General features: G+C 44.1%; 1 protein-coding gene across 1 annotated transcript in view; it reads left to right on the forward strand.

Moving 5' to 3' along the window:
- Positions 1-15,358, forward strand: part of Itih5 (inter-alpha-trypsin inhibitor heavy chain 5) — an 87,309-nt gene that overhangs the window by 12,300 nt on the left and 59,651 nt on the right. The window contains exons 2-5 of the mRNA XM_051151394.1: positions 470-514; positions 5,900-6,063; positions 7,014-7,115; positions 10,560-10,810. Of these exons, the coding sequence (XP_051007351.1) occupies positions 470-514; positions 5,900-6,063; positions 7,014-7,115; positions 10,560-10,810 (562 nt within the window). The remainder of the gene's footprint in view (positions 1-469; positions 515-5,899; positions 6,064-7,013; positions 7,116-10,559; positions 10,811-15,358) is intronic.

Raw genomic sequence — 15,358 nt, forward strand, 5'->3', positions numbered from 1 at the left:
AACTTTAGTGTTGCATGTGGGTTTCCCAGCATTTTGCATTGAATAAGGGACTCAGCAGAAGAAGGGCAAATGCCCCTGTTACAGTGATGTAAGGGACACAACGACAAGAAATGTAACGTCCAGCTGAAGGCTGAGTGAAGCAGAATGCAAGCATCCATGGGCATCTTTGGTCTTGTCACTTCAGCTACATCCCTGTTGCAGATGAAGACACACCCAGATGATGAGATAGTTTGTCCTCAAAGGGTCCTGAGCCAAACATATCTAGAGTGACACATTCTAATTCCAGCGTAGAAAAAGATGCTCTCGGCTGGGAAAAAAAAAAAAAAAAAAAAAAAAAAAAAAAAAAAAAGAAGTCAGAACTACTTTTCAAGCGGACAGTCTTAGTGTTGAACCTGAAGTGTTCACACCTTTGCGTGACTCGTTTATGAATATCTCACAGTTGTATTTCATCTCTCTCCTCTCTTTCCAGGTGGCTCTCAGGGTCCCCAGGCAACCCAGGCTGTTGCAGAGGCTGGTATGTATAGTCACGGATACTGTGTTCAATTCTTCCACTCTGTCGCTTCCTTTGAACCAGGATCTAGTTTATATACAGGGTCCCCCAGAGTTCTGGTGGGAAACAGGATGGCTAGAGCTTACTGGCTGTCAGCCTACCTCCAGTTCAGTGAGAGACGCAGCCTCAGTGGAATAAGAGAGGGGATGATAGGTAGAGCTCCCGAGCGCCTCCTCTGGCCTTTGCCTGTGTGCGCATGCGTGCATAGCCCCCGCCCCCACGAAAACAACTCACCTGCATTGAGAATCAACAATCTAAATATAGCTTATGTATTTGGCTTTTAAAAAATATAACATCTTTACTCGGGAAATGAAGGCTTTGGTTCAGAGTGAACAGCCTCTGTAGACGTAAGCACTGTATGGCGAGAGTCAGGTGGCCTCTTCACGCACAGTGGAGGCTAGGAACACTTTCCCTGACTGTGAACACATTTTGACATCTGAGAACAGGTTGCTGCTCATCTGGACTAGCTAATCTCTGAAATGCTTTGGCTGAGGCCCTGTTCTTCTTCCTATTGCTAGCTTAAGTCCCCCTAATTGTGAACTTATCGGGGATCCCCATGCAGGCAGCGTCCTCTGTCTTCTGAAGGATCCCTCAGAAACATGCCATCGGTTTACTGGTTTGGGTTTTGGTGTTGTTGTCGTGTAAATGTTTTTGGGTTCCTATGTTTATCATGTCTTTCATAGCCTCCGAATTTCATTATTGATTAAAGACACACACACACACACACACACACACACACGTTTGCTTTGTTTTTCAAAACTAGATTTCTCTGTGTAGCAGCTCTAGCTGTCCTGGAACTCGCTCTGTAGACCAGGCTGGCCTCGAACTCACAGAGCTCTGCCTGCCTCTGCCTCCCAAGTACTGGGATTAAAGGCATGTGCCACCACTGCCTGGCTTTAAAAAGACTTTTTTTTTTTTTTTCTTTTGAGAAGGAGGTCTCATGTATCCCAGGCTGGCTTCAAACTCTCTATGCATCCAAGACTGTTCACTGATCCTCCTGCCTCTGTTTCCCAAATCCAGGGAGGATTGCTGCTCTGTGCTACTGAGTCCAGCAGTTACCAAGATTTTCATGGCTGTGTCACCTGTACTGTTCATAAGATCTCTTACATTTTCTTAGAAACCTCTTAAGATTTACAAGTCTTATTTTCACATGCACTACGCATATTTTAGCATGAGTTCTATCCATCAAAGGTCTTTCCAGAAGTAATACATATGCCATGTCTTCAACTCCTCTGCATCCAGAGGGCAAAACTCTAAATACAGCTTATGTGTTTATTAATGCGAGATTGCATGATCTGGCTTCTGCCTCTGCCTGGCGTCTCCCTCACCAACTGTAGTTCTGAGTATGCTCCAAATTATAATTAATGAATAGGAAGTAGACATCTCAGAATGTTCCAGGTTTTAATTAATGAACAGAAACTGAGCCGCAACAGCTAGCAATCTCCCACCATTGTCTGGACCACTTAGATATACTTGGTTATTTTTAAAACTAATTAGATTCCTCTTTTTATAAAGACCTTAGAGAGAGAGAGAGAGAGAGAGAGAGAGAGAGAGAGAGAGAGAGAGAGAGAGAGAGAGAGAAGAGAGAGATTGATTGCATATTGAATATCAGGGGTATGTTTGTATCTGAGTTTCCACTATGCTTAAAAGACACTAGCTAGCTTTATTAAAGCAATTTACTCATGTCGTTTACTCTCTGACAGCAGGAATCCTTCTTGGTAGCCCTTTGGTAGAAGGTATTCTGAAGCTTGTGCCAAGAATTATTTTATTGCACTGAAATGATGGACATGAAGGAGGAAGCACACTCACATGTCCCTGGTAACAGGAGTTGTGCTCTACATAGAAAGCCACACACAGGAGCACCAGGGCCAGGCAGGAAGCAGTGGGTGGGGTAGATGGCAGAGCACAGCCCAGACTGTCTATTAGAATTTTCATGGGCAGGACTCAGTGAGTGGCTGGATGTGCCCAGGAAGCCTAGGATTGGGTATCTGGAGTCATTCTGCAGGCTCTGGGCTGTAACCGCGGTCTCTCATTGCCCAGTACCCGTTTCTGGAGGTGACTTGGGGCAAAGAGAGTATTCATTTTTCTGTGTGAGAATTTGATAGAGGAAGTGGTCGGCGCTGTGGGTTCTAGATAGTTTGGGTTGAGACTTAAAGGTGTGCCAGCTGGGCAGTTGCCACTGTCTCTACAATGAAGGATGGAGTCTCTGGGGGTCACAACCTCAAATGCCAGAGCATCAGGTTGTGTCCTCTGCAGGAAAGTCGGTCTCACAAGGACACGTGTTGCACGTTTTCTCTCCCTTCTGGCTTCTACACCTTATAGATACGTAAGGTAAAGAGGAGGGTAGTGGAGCCCAGAGGGCAATGTCCAAACTGCACTTTTATATGAAAATGGCCTTGTGTAACACTGTATAAATTATACTAATCGCAGCTGGTGACTTGGCGCTGACCACCGGTCTCTCTTGTGTGCTGCATACGTCTGTGTCTGTCTCCCCGTGCCCAACTCTAATTCTCACAGAGTTTTGTTTTCAAAAGATTAATGAATGGGTGTCCCCCCCGATAGAGATAATTACACTAATGTTCCTTCTTATCTTTACACATAAGGAGGTGTTGCCGTGTAGATTGTATGAATTTGAACAGGCACATGGGGGCTGCTGTTATGTTCCGTCTGCACATAGGGGAAGGAAGGATTTCCCCAGGTAATGAATACTTCAGCAGTGACAACACACACACACACACACACACACACACACACACACACACACACACACACGACACAGCTTTTCTAAAGAAGAGGCTTTGAGGTTGGTAAGTGTCAACAGACCTAGCATTCAGCCACCTCCTCCATTCCAATGTTTTCTTCCATACAAGGGAGAGTGAGGTTAGCAGGTGTCTGGAGCTGCTCCCAGGGGCTGTAAATAATGGCTAGGCCAGGGGCCTCAGGGATGGCACCATGGTTAGGAGCACTGGCTGCTTTTCCAGAGGCCCAGGGTTCTGCTCCCAGCACGTACATGGCTGCTCACAGCACTCTGTAACTCCAGCTCCAGGCCGTCCTGATGTCCTCTTCTAGCCTCTGTGGCACTAGACATGCATAAGATTCACATACATAAATGTAGGCAAATGCACACATAAAATAAAAATTACTAAATAAATCTTTTAGGAAAAGGAAGGAAGGAAGGAACAAAGGTAGGGTTAATTCAGATCCAAGCACCAAAGGGTTAATAATCTTCTAGGAAGAGGATCCTGAACTGAGCTCCAGCAACTGGGCAACTGGTGTCCCAAACACTCCACAGCAGCATTTCCAGATGGCAACTTGGGTAATTCAGGACATCCTCTGGGTGGCTTGAAGTGGCTCCCATGAGTCACACCCGAGCCTCTGGTCCCTCCGGCAGCAGCTAATTAAGACACGCCCTGCTTCACACTAGTTTTCCATCTGGGCTGGTTTTGGAGGAAAAAAAATAACGAAATTATATTATGTCACGGGAAGATTTCTCTTGCTTTGTGTTTTCCAGTTGACATCTCAAAAAAAATAATTATTTATATGTAAATATGGGGACCATATTGAGTTTTTACGAACTCTATTGGAAAAGTTTGAGGCAGCTCTTTCATAGTCTTCCTTTGATGACAAATTTTCATACACTTCTGCCACGTGAAACTCTGTGCTTGTTTTCTGGTGTCAGGGCAGACTGATTCTTAATTCTCCCACTTGTTGCATACTTCCCTAAGATGCTTCCCATTAGGCCCTCCTTCCTAATGAATCTGTGTAGTCACCACTCCTGGAATGGGCATGGTTAACTTCACACCTTTGTTCTCTCTCTCTCTCTCTCTCTCTCTCTCTCTCTCTCTCTCTCTCTCTCTCTCTCTCCCTCTCCCCCTCCCCTTCTCTTTCTCTCCCCCTCTCTGGCTCTTCCTTCTCTGTCTCTCTGTCTCTCCCTCCCTTTCTCTCCTTCTCTCCCCCTCCCCAACTCTTTCTCTCTCTCTCTCACATACACCGAGGGTGCCGTACGTACGTACACACATCATAAACTTGGCTATGTACAAGCTCAGATGGGAGCAGTGAACAAAAACAGGGTCCCAGTAGACTTTGATCTTAGGCTTTCTGCTGTCAGTGCCCTCCTATCCAGCTGAGTACTATCATACTGGTGGTGGGGCGTAGGGTGAGCTGGGAGGGCTTCATAAATCAACCCATAACCCTGTCAATTGCTCAATTAGTTCCTAGACTTAGGACAGCAAGGTTAGTAGCACATTTCCTCATTAAGGCTTCCTTCTTTTGGGGGCTTGTATTACCAGCTGTTACCATCTGTAGCCAGAAAAAAAGCCAAACCAAAACAAGGAACAGTTTCACTGCGTTCTTAAGTTGCACACCAGCTACTGCCCTTACAAGGAGATGACTCAGCAGACAAGCCTGCTGACACGAGTTCATATTCCAGGACCTGCACAACAGAAGTAGAGAACCAACTTTTACAAGTTATCCTCTGACCTCCACATGTGTAAAAGCATGCCTGCCAATGCATGTACATGAAATAAATAATGTACTTTTTGAAAGAAGCTTTTGTGATAAATGTGATTAGTACAGACTTAAGTTTTCTTTTTTCTAGGTTCTGAATCTCCAAATAGTCTCTTGAGTTCGGTACTAATGTATATAATGTTCAATCTGTAATGGCAGAGCTGTGATCCAAGTGGGGAAGCCCGTGGCCACAGTTTTCTCTGAATGGATATGGAAATAAACTCGAAAATGTGAGCATTCTGGTGGGCATGCTCTGAAGTTGCGATCAACTAAGTGACCCTGTACTGTGATCTGAAAGTTGTAGCAGATATAACGGATCTTTAGACATACTTGTAAAATTTCAACAATTTACAGAGCTACTCAATATGTTCTGTCAAACTGGAAACCACTGTATTCTCTTATTAAACTTAGTTCTGAAGAGTTGGTTCTATGTCATGAGTTATTTAATAAAAGTTGTTTTTACAAGTGAAGTGAATTAAAATGGTGAATTTGGGGCTGGAGAGATGGCTCAGTGGTTAAGAGCACTGACTGCTCTTCCAGAGGTCCTCAGTTCCATTCCCAGCCACCGCATGATGGCTCACAGCCATCTATACTGGGATCTGATGCCCTCTTCTGGAGTGCAGGTGTACAGGCAGATAGAGCACTCATATGCATTAAAAAATAAATAAATAAATAAAATGGTGAATTTAGGGCTAGATACAGAATGGGCGTAGAACTCACGTCCCAAAGGTTCTCTCTCCAGTTGGAGATTACTTCCCATGTGGGAAAAGACTCACACTCGCCCTCAGGCGTTTGGCTCAATTTTTGTATATCTGAGAAGAACATGCATCTTAACTCCCACAGAAAACCAAGCCCTTGATGGCGGAGTTCTCCGTGAAGTCTACCATCATTTCTCATTACGCCTTCACCACGGTCTCCTGCAGAATGCTCAACAGAGCTTCTGAGGACCAGGACGCGGAGTTCCAGATGCAGATCCCAGCATCGGCTTTCATCACAAACTTCACCATGTAAGTGGTACAGTGGTCAGAGGCAGACAGGTGTCTGTGGACGGTCAGGGTGAACCCGAGAGGGTACGAGGCGCACAGCCCACTAACTGCGAGACTTCATATCCCATGGGTGGGCTAAGTATCAGAAGCTGCCTGCTTTCTTTCCCCTCTCTCCTCCCTTCTCTTCCTCCCATTCTCTCCCTAGTTTCCTAGCTTCTTGCTTTCTTTTCTTCCTTCTTAACTGCTTTTTTTTTTAACATTCTCAACTTCCTCCCTCCCTTCTCTCTTTCTCATCTACTTTCCTCTTTCTTTCCATTCTTTTCTTCCTCATCTTTTACTTTCTTCCTTCCCCTCTTTCTTTCCTTCTGCCATCCTTCATATCCACTCCAGGGGCGCTTGTTTGTGTTTTCTGAGACAAAGTCTTACTATGTAGACCAGGCTAGCTTTGAACTCATCACTCTTAATGCCCCAGCCTCTTCAGGGCTAGTATTATTACTATGACCAACATGCCTGTCAAGAAGGGAAAGGAGTTCAGGGAAGTAGCCTAGAGAGGGCTATGATTAATTTGAGACCTAAACAGTGAGATAGTTTGAAGCCTACGAGATATTAGGTCAAATATAATTCTTTTTATTCTGGCCCAAAAGGTAAATGTTATAACCACAGCGGATATTTTGTGTTTAACTTTTGATCTGGGAAAGGTGCTACCTGCTGAGTTCCCTGTGGGACTTTGAGACCTTGGGCTTTACTCCTGTAGAATTATGGCTGGAGCCTGGACTGGGGTGTTGACCTTTGGTTTTGATGAAACTGCTCATTAGTGGGGTGGATGCTTTAAGGCTAGTGCTGAGACTGGATTGCATTCCATCTGCATACCCAGGAGGCACATACAAATATTTTCTGCGGTTTTCATGGCTCTGAGGTCCATGCTGGAGTTTGTCTTGGAGCTGGTAACACAGCCATGTCTTGTGTCCTAGGCTTATAGGAGACAACGTGTATCACAGTGAAATCACAGAGAAAGAAAAGAAAAGCAGTGATAGGATAAAAGAAAAAAGAAACGACACCGCAGACGATAATGAGTAAGTACCAGTTAATCAAGCAACTGGAATCCAATTAAACAAAGCATTGCATCCTTTACCTCCATGTCTATCTGTTCTTGCCTCCAAATGTTTCTCATTTTAATCAGAGTAAATAACATACCTGATTTAAAATACAGCAGCATGCACTTATAATAATAAGGAAGGCTTACTGTGCCTATGCCTCACTTGTACCTTCTAGAATATCTACTTCTAAAAATTTTGTTCTGTTGTCTTTATAGTTACCTCCTTAACTCCGCAGGTCCCCCACTGAGCCATATTTCCAGTCCCAGCATTTCCTTTGTAACATTGCTACTTGCTGGTGCTATGTAGCCTTAGCTGTCCTGGATTCACTTTGTAGACCAGGCTGGCCTCAAACTCACAGTGATCCATCTGCCTCTCCCTCCCGAGTGCTGGGATTAAAGGTGTGCCCACCACCACCTGGCTGGAAGGGCTCCTTTTGTGTGAAGACTTGAGTCCTGGTTCACTCTGCTTTTGAAAAGCCAACCAAACCCAGACTGCCAGATAAGGATAAGGGTAAGGGTAAGGATAAGGGTAATGGCTTCATATTTATCCTAAGGATACAGTTCCCAAGGACACAGGACCTTGAGGCAGTCCAGTTAAGGTGACATTGAGGGTTTTGTGCACAACCCTGCTTGCTTCGAGCCTGTTGAAACAATTCTTCATTGAACTTTTACCTACCCTTTCCCCTTCCCCACAATCCTACGGCCCCATGTCTTTGTTTGGTGAGATGCCACATTCTGCCTTGGGATGCCATCTCCCTTGGTCAGCTAGTTATTAAAATCTCACTTTGCTGAATCACAGCTGTGTCCCAAATTGCCTTTATCAGAACTGTTCAAGATGACAGCACAAAGTAATTTATTCGGACCATAAGTCCCGGGGGTTCTAATTGCTTTTCTTTTTCCTTAGGAGATAGGATTTAATTTTGTCACTGTTAAAATCTACTAAGACCCATAGTATGTTTGAAATAATAACAAAATGAAGAGTTGTAACTGAGTTTCTGCATGAAATGATATCCAATTATCCTGGATGCCCGGCCAACACCAACTACACAATAAATGAAAGATGAGGGTCAATTCTAGTTTTGTAGCTGTTGAAACATGGCTGGGTCCTATCCATGGAATATATGACTTTTGCTTTGTGGATTTGCTGCAAAACATTTGCTCTGGCATCTCCCTTTTGTTCTGAGTTGATTTTGCTGTTTCTTTGATCACACGTTTTCCTCCTCTTTAATGTTTTTCACTTTCGCTGAAAGTATAATTTGCAGCAGCGGTGCTGTGTACATGTAATCCCAGCACTCAGGGAGACAGAGGCAGGTGGATCTCGGTGAGTTCCAGGCCAGCCTGGTCTACAAAGCGAGTCCAGGACAGTCAAGTGTAGGCTCTGTTTTTTAACAATTAAACTTTATTATACAACCCAACTAGCTTACACAAGAGGGAAAAAAGGTTAAAGGGAAAAAGAGTGAACCTTCCTGTATCTATTCCATGGGACTGGTCCCTAGGTGTCTCTGGCCTGTGTGCTGGTCCGGCCTGTTCGCTGATCCTCCTATTGATCCACGTGTGCTCAAGCCTGGTCTGAACCTGTTGCTGCTCTCTCCTCTCCGCGCGCCTGTCTCAGGAAGGGTGAAGGGTGGTCTCCTTCTCCCATTGAGGGTTGATTAGAAAAACAATAGTCCAGGTGAAGTCTCCAGGTCCGCTTCCTGAATTACAGGCCTAGGATGGCTCCACCCAGTCAAGGTATCCATGGTGCGTCCAAGGGTAAAGCCCACCAAGATTGCTTTCACGTGTGACAAAGCTTACAGTCCTTCCCATAGCCAAGGCTACACAAGAAACACTGCCTCGAAAAATAAATAAATAAATAAATAAATAAATAAATAAATAAATGTAAGCATATTCTGAGAAAACTTTCTCAGCATGTGTGCCTGATTGACAAACTTTCTGTGTATGGAATTTAAGATAAAAATAGCCTTCCTTCTAGTTTTGAGTCATTTCTCCAATGTCTTGTGTAACCAAATCTGGTTCTACTAATGAGGATGATCAAATGCCATTCCTTCCCCATGTTCTGAAGTTTTACTTTAATGGGCTTTGCTGTCAGTTCTTTTCCACTTGATTTGCCTTGTGTGGAGTGAAATTTTTCTGTCTCAGTAGTTGTATCTCTTTTCAGTTTTGGGAAGGAGTACAATGAGCCAAGCAGTTTAGTGAGCCATCCGTGAGTGGACTGGAGTTGTCTCCCCTGTATGGTGCCTTTTCTCAGTCCTACAGAACTCAGAGCTTGTAGTTTTGCTGAGATTCAAGACATTTTGAGCCTCTTCTTTCCTATAGCTTCTTCCTTCTAGAATGTTCTCGAGCTGTAGAATTTTTATTTAAGTGGATCCTTCCCCCACAACACACAAGTTTTCTTGGAATGTTCTTGAATGTCTTAACCACCTGGTGGTTCTGCCACTTCAAATCAGACAACCTAAACTCCAAGTCCTGAAAACATTTGCAATAGTTAGTAATTTTATAGCTTTCACAGTCGTTGATTTTATTTCCTGATAAGCACAATCACAAAAGTACAAAAAAATGTACTATATTATCAATTTTAGAATTATGTAAAAATTTCAGCATTTTTGTGGCCATACCTATGATGGAGAGGAGGCCAAGCTCACACTTTCAGCGGCTTGCCTCCTAAACTGTAATCTTTATCACATCCTTGGGTCTGCCTCAGGGAGAGTTAAGGGTGGCTAGATTTGTAACTCTCTCTTACAAAATAGTCTTTGGTCCTTGGTAAGATGCAAACAAGTCCAACAGAAGCAACTGCAGAGAGGAAGGATTTGTTTTGGGTCATGGTTGCAGAGGGTTTTATCCACCACGATGGGGAAGGCACATGGTGCTGGGAGCAGCTCAGTATGTGCAGTGAGAGTCTGTGGTGGGGCTCCCAGCGTGGGTGTGGGAGCACCTGGAGCAGAGAAAGCTAAGCAGGAACTGGGCTGAGCTATTAGCCTTCAGGACCTTTCATTAGTGACCTACTTCCCCTAGCTAAGCTCAGAGGTCCCACAACTCCCCAAAACAGTGTCACTGGCTGGTGACCAAGTCCCCAGCACAGGAGCCTGAGGGGGATGGGCAGTTCAGATCAAACCACAGCAGAAGCCTTCCTTCCTCTAGTATCGGTTTATACTTCTTCCAAAATTAAAGCTAATTTTCATTTTCCTTTCTTTTCTTTCTTTCTTTCTTTTTTAAATGATACTGGGCCAAACGTAGGGCTTCCTGCTCTTTCAAGCGCTCTACTGGAGAAAAACACCCATTGCTCTCATTTTTTTCCCTTAGGGCTTTCACCTGGCTCGGCCCAAGAGTCTCTTCCGCAAGAATGGCAGGTACCTGAGGGGAGAGGCAGCCTTTCCCTCCTCTGGGCTTATCTGTGGTCCATTTTTTTAAAACTTCCTAACAGGGAGAAGAGGACGGACATGTTTAAAGCCTCTCTAGTGATTCCCAGCAAGGACAAAGCCGCCTTCCTCCTCAGTTATGAAGAGCTCCTGCAGAGGAGGCTGGGCAAATACGAGCACGTCATCAGCGTGCGCCCCCAGCAGCTGGTGGGGAGGCTGACTGTGGAGGTGAACGTTCTGGAGAGGTCGGGCATCACATCCTTGGAAGTGCTGCCTCTTCACAACAGCAAGAAGAAGGGCAGCGTGAAGGCAGAAGGTGAGTCAGGCCCATTGCCTGCGCTCAGGTCTTAGGGTATGCTCAAAACTGGGACTTGGGTTTCAAGAATCTTCTAAAGGAAATGGTGGCCCTTCTACAAAGGCTTTGCATGTTGAAAAGTCACAAAACAAAGCCAAGGCTTGTGTAAGTTCCTTTTGAGACCCAGATTCCATCAAGAGAAGAGTAAGCATTTAAGTTTTTTGTTTGTTTGTTTTTGTTTTTTGTTTTTGACACTGTAACCCCATTCTGAGGAACTGATTGTAGGTAAAATTTCTAAAATATTGAGAATATTACATCCAGGAAGCCAGGCGTGGGGGTGCATGACTTTAATGCCAGCACTGAGGAGGCAGAGGCAGGTGGATCTCTGTGAGTTCCGGGTCAGCCTGGTCTATAAAGCGAGTCTAGAACAGCCAAGGCTGTTACATAGAGAAACCTTGTCTCGAAAAACCTAACAAAACAAAACATCCAGGAAGCTGTCTGATAGTATTTATCAGACAAACCATCCTATCTGTCTAAATAGTTAACAATATAGGACCAGTTAGTAATGTCAGTGATCTAAAGTAATTTAGACAAAACATCAGCATGGGTGATCATACCAAATAAGTCAACTACAGCAGGAGACCAGAAAGTCTGAATGTCAAATCTAATCAAATAATAAGATAGCCATATTCAAACATCACACTAGGGTTGGCGTGACAAAATTTCAGCTAACTGTGACCTTGAGGACAGGGGATAGTAACTGAATAGATAAAAGTGTGGACCCTGACTGAAGTACCTGTGGCTGCTAGGAGGGTCCAGAGCAGGCACATGTTAACGTCAAAAACTGACCTTGACCGAAACTGTTGTCAAGGTGTCTGACAATCACAAATGTCAGGAAATACAACCTTACACCGTCATGTCTTGTGGGTGGTAATTATATGCCTCGTAAATTTTTGTTCTGCTATTGGTATAAGCTGGCAGGAAATTATTGCAATAGTGTAAAACAGGGCTGCCGCATCTGCGCAGCAGGGGCGTAGGCTGTCTGGGGTGACTCTGACACACTGCTGTACAGAGTCCTTTGGCTCACAGTCAGAGCGTAATAATTAAATTACTCTTTATTATTATCACTATTATGCTACTTACATTTATTCCTTTTTCTGTAGAAATCTTAAAACATATTAAGTGGCTTTGACATACATCTGTCTCCAATCAACCTTTGTTGATTAGAACCTTTGCAGGATCTAATCCAACGCCTCTTAAATATTACATACCACCAATGCAGCATCTTCAAATTAAAGAATAGAAGCAAATACACGCAAAGAATGGGGGATGCTTCACAATTTAATATTTCACTAATAGTAACTTTAGAGGGAAAGTTTTCTAGCCTTAACTATGTGGAAGAAGTATTATCCAGTGGAAGAAGGTTCCCAGAGTTGCTGGGGGTCTTCCAGTCAGTGAAGGGTCTCTGCAGTGTGCCTGCCATGGATACACAGGATCAGTGGATAAACTTGTCAGTGGATATGTCCTTAGGATAAACTGAAGGCAGCTGAGATGCATGCTTTCCCTAAATTTCAGAGCCCCTGTAGCTCTTCAGAGATGGAGTTGTGTGCCTGTGTTTATGTGTACGTTGGGGCTGTGTTTAAGCTATGACTGTCAGTCAAACGATTGCTTATTTTTTATATATTTGGGCTTTGTTAGTATCTCCAAGTAATGTTTCCGGGCCACTGATCTCTTCAGGACTGTGTATTTTTCAGAAGACTGTTTTCCCAGCTTTGTAGCAAAGCAGACCCTCGATCTTTTAGAGCACGGAGCTTTCCCAGGGGTGCCCTCCAGCCTGGTGCGGGGAGCAGACTTGCTCATTGCTATTACCCATTGGCTTGTCCAGCCCAGCTGTTGTTGTTCCTGAGAATGGTGACCCCAGCAGCAAGGAGCACAGGATGTTGTGGTTTTGGTCTGGACACCCTGGCATTTCCAAAATAAATCCAGGGTAGAGATCAAACTAGATTCAGGCTTGCACCAGAACGTGAGCTGGAACTGAGAGGACATGGCCCAAGGCTGGGTGTTCATAGACCATCTGCAGTTAAGAAACCAGATGTTTGCAATTTGACTAAACGAGTCTCTGACCTACGGCTCCATTTTATCTTTTTGAAAAATTACTTATGTATGCTTTAGATTAGGACACAAAGCCATATGTTCATCATGGTATCCACATACATGCGTGGCATGAGACTTCATTCTCTCTTGTTCCTCTCTTTCCTCTCCTCCCTTCTCCCTCTCTCCTCCTTGCTGGATTCCGTCCATCTATCCAGCTAGCCCCCCTTTCTCCTTTCTCCCCACAAATATTTCATTACTCTCTGTACTTCTTGTCTCTGCTAGGCTCTCTCTCTCTTCCTTCTCATGAGTCCCTCTCCAGTCCCATGTCTTATATGCATATGTGTAAACACACATACACACATAGAAATGTATAGAGATGCATATGATTTTAAAGCTATATTTGCATGTAAGAAATGGCATGAAGATTGATCTTGCTGAGTCTGGCTTATTTAACGTAATAGCGTGATTTCTATTTGTATTGGTCTTGAGGGATGAATCCTGCCTGCAGTGTTGTCTTATTCAGTTTTTATAACAACCTTACTAGTACATATTTTGCTTTTTCTTTTTTTAAAGATTTATTTATTATTATGTGTACAGTGCTTTGCCTGCAGGTGCCCCTGCATGCCAGAAGAGGGCATCAGATCACATTATAGATGGATGTGAGCCACCATGTGGTTGCTGGGAATTGAACTCAGGACCTCTGAAAGAGCAGACAGTGCTCTTAACCGCTGAGCCATCTTTCCAGCCCTAGCCCATATCTTTTCATGCTTGTTTTCCTTATGAAGAAGAAAACATTACAGATCTTGCTTGACAAAACTTTTCCTGAGGTGTTGCAACATACATGTCAACTCACCTCAGATAGGAAAGCCATGCAGACCAAAGTACAGATACCACCAAAGTCCAACTTGGTAAGGCAATGAGTTTTATTGGGGCTACTTACAGGAATATGGGTAAGGGCTTACTTACAGGAGCAGAAATGAGTCAAAGACAGCTGTACCACTAAAGTCCACATTAGCATGGTTGACAGCTCACAAAACCTGGGAAGCCTGGATCACACAGCACAGCCTGCACACAACTCAGCAGGTTGGAGAGGGTCCTTTCAAGGTACTTCAGTTGGTCTAAACCTCATTCAGGCATCTGGCTGGTTCCTGTTCTTCCAGGTGGCTGGTCTGGAGGGAGAGTCTTCCTTTGCAGCTCATCTTGTCTGAGAGTCTTTGCAGCTTGGCTGTGCTTACTCTGGCAGGGAGGGCCTTAGTGGATCTAGTCAGCTTCAGGAACTGAAGGAGTTGTTGATCTACACGATGAAATGTCTTAATTTTGGAGGAAACTGTTACATGACACAGAAATGCAGAAATGTATAAAGGATCTCCTATTTAATTATGGATAGAAACAAACTCTAAGTATAGTTATGACCCCAAGTTCATTCCCTTGACCATTATATATACCACTTTTTCTTTAAATAGAAGAGTGCATGCTATGGGGAGTAGGAATTCAAATTTAGAGTGTCTTCCTAGTTAAATACAGAACTATAAGGAAGAGGGACCAGAGAGATGGCTCATCATTTAAGTGTACTCACTGTCTGGGTTCACTTCCCAGCACCCAAAATGATTGGCTCTTAAGCACCTGAAATTCCAGTTCTGGGGATCCAACATCCACTTGTGGCCACCACAGGCACTGCACACCCACAGTGCACACATACATGTGAGCGCGCGCGTGCGCGCGCGCACACACACACACACACACACACACACACACACACACACATGAAAGAAAGAAACGTAAGGACTAAGAGCAGTATCCTTACCCTTGCCTCAGTGGATCAGATCCATTGAATTGTTTCATTCTGGTTCACTACACTGCTTTACAGTGAACATTTTCTTTTGCAGCTGGGAGTACATAAATTATGAAAAGAATAATATAGTAAGTGAGCCAGTAACAGTAGTCTGTTGTTTATTATACACCATTGTGTGTTTGTGTGCTCTACTTTTGCCCAACTGGAAGTGTGCTACATATGTGTGCACCTGTATAAGCTATGAGCTACCGTATACTTTTAAATGAATGATCACAGACCACAACATTTCTGGGTGATACAAGTTCTTCAGCTTTGTCACACTATTTATGGAACCACTGCCACATATGTGTATGCACTATCACATGCCCCATCATTATTATGCAGCACATGTCAGTGTTTGAGATGACACTTTTCCTAGGACATGGCTAGCAGGCGTGAATGCTCTTCCAGATGTGCACTGAGGCACACATTTCAAATGTGTGCTGCTTCAGGGCTCTCTGGTCCATTCTCCCTGTGTGGTGATTAATCTTCACTTGCAACTCGGCTGGCTTTAGAATCACCTTAGAAACAACCTTTGTGCTTATCTATAAGGCTATTTCCAGGAAAGAGTGAATTGAGTAGAGAAGATTTGCTGAGAAAGAGGGTAGTACTGTGCCATGGGCTGGGGTCCTAGACTGCGTGAA

The sequence above is a fragment of the Acomys russatus genome, chromosome 9, assembly GCF_903995435.1.
Source record: "Acomys russatus chromosome 9, mAcoRus1.1, whole genome shotgun sequence".
Classification (NCBI taxonomy): domain Eukaryota; kingdom Metazoa; phylum Chordata; class Mammalia; order Rodentia; family Muridae; genus Acomys; species Acomys russatus.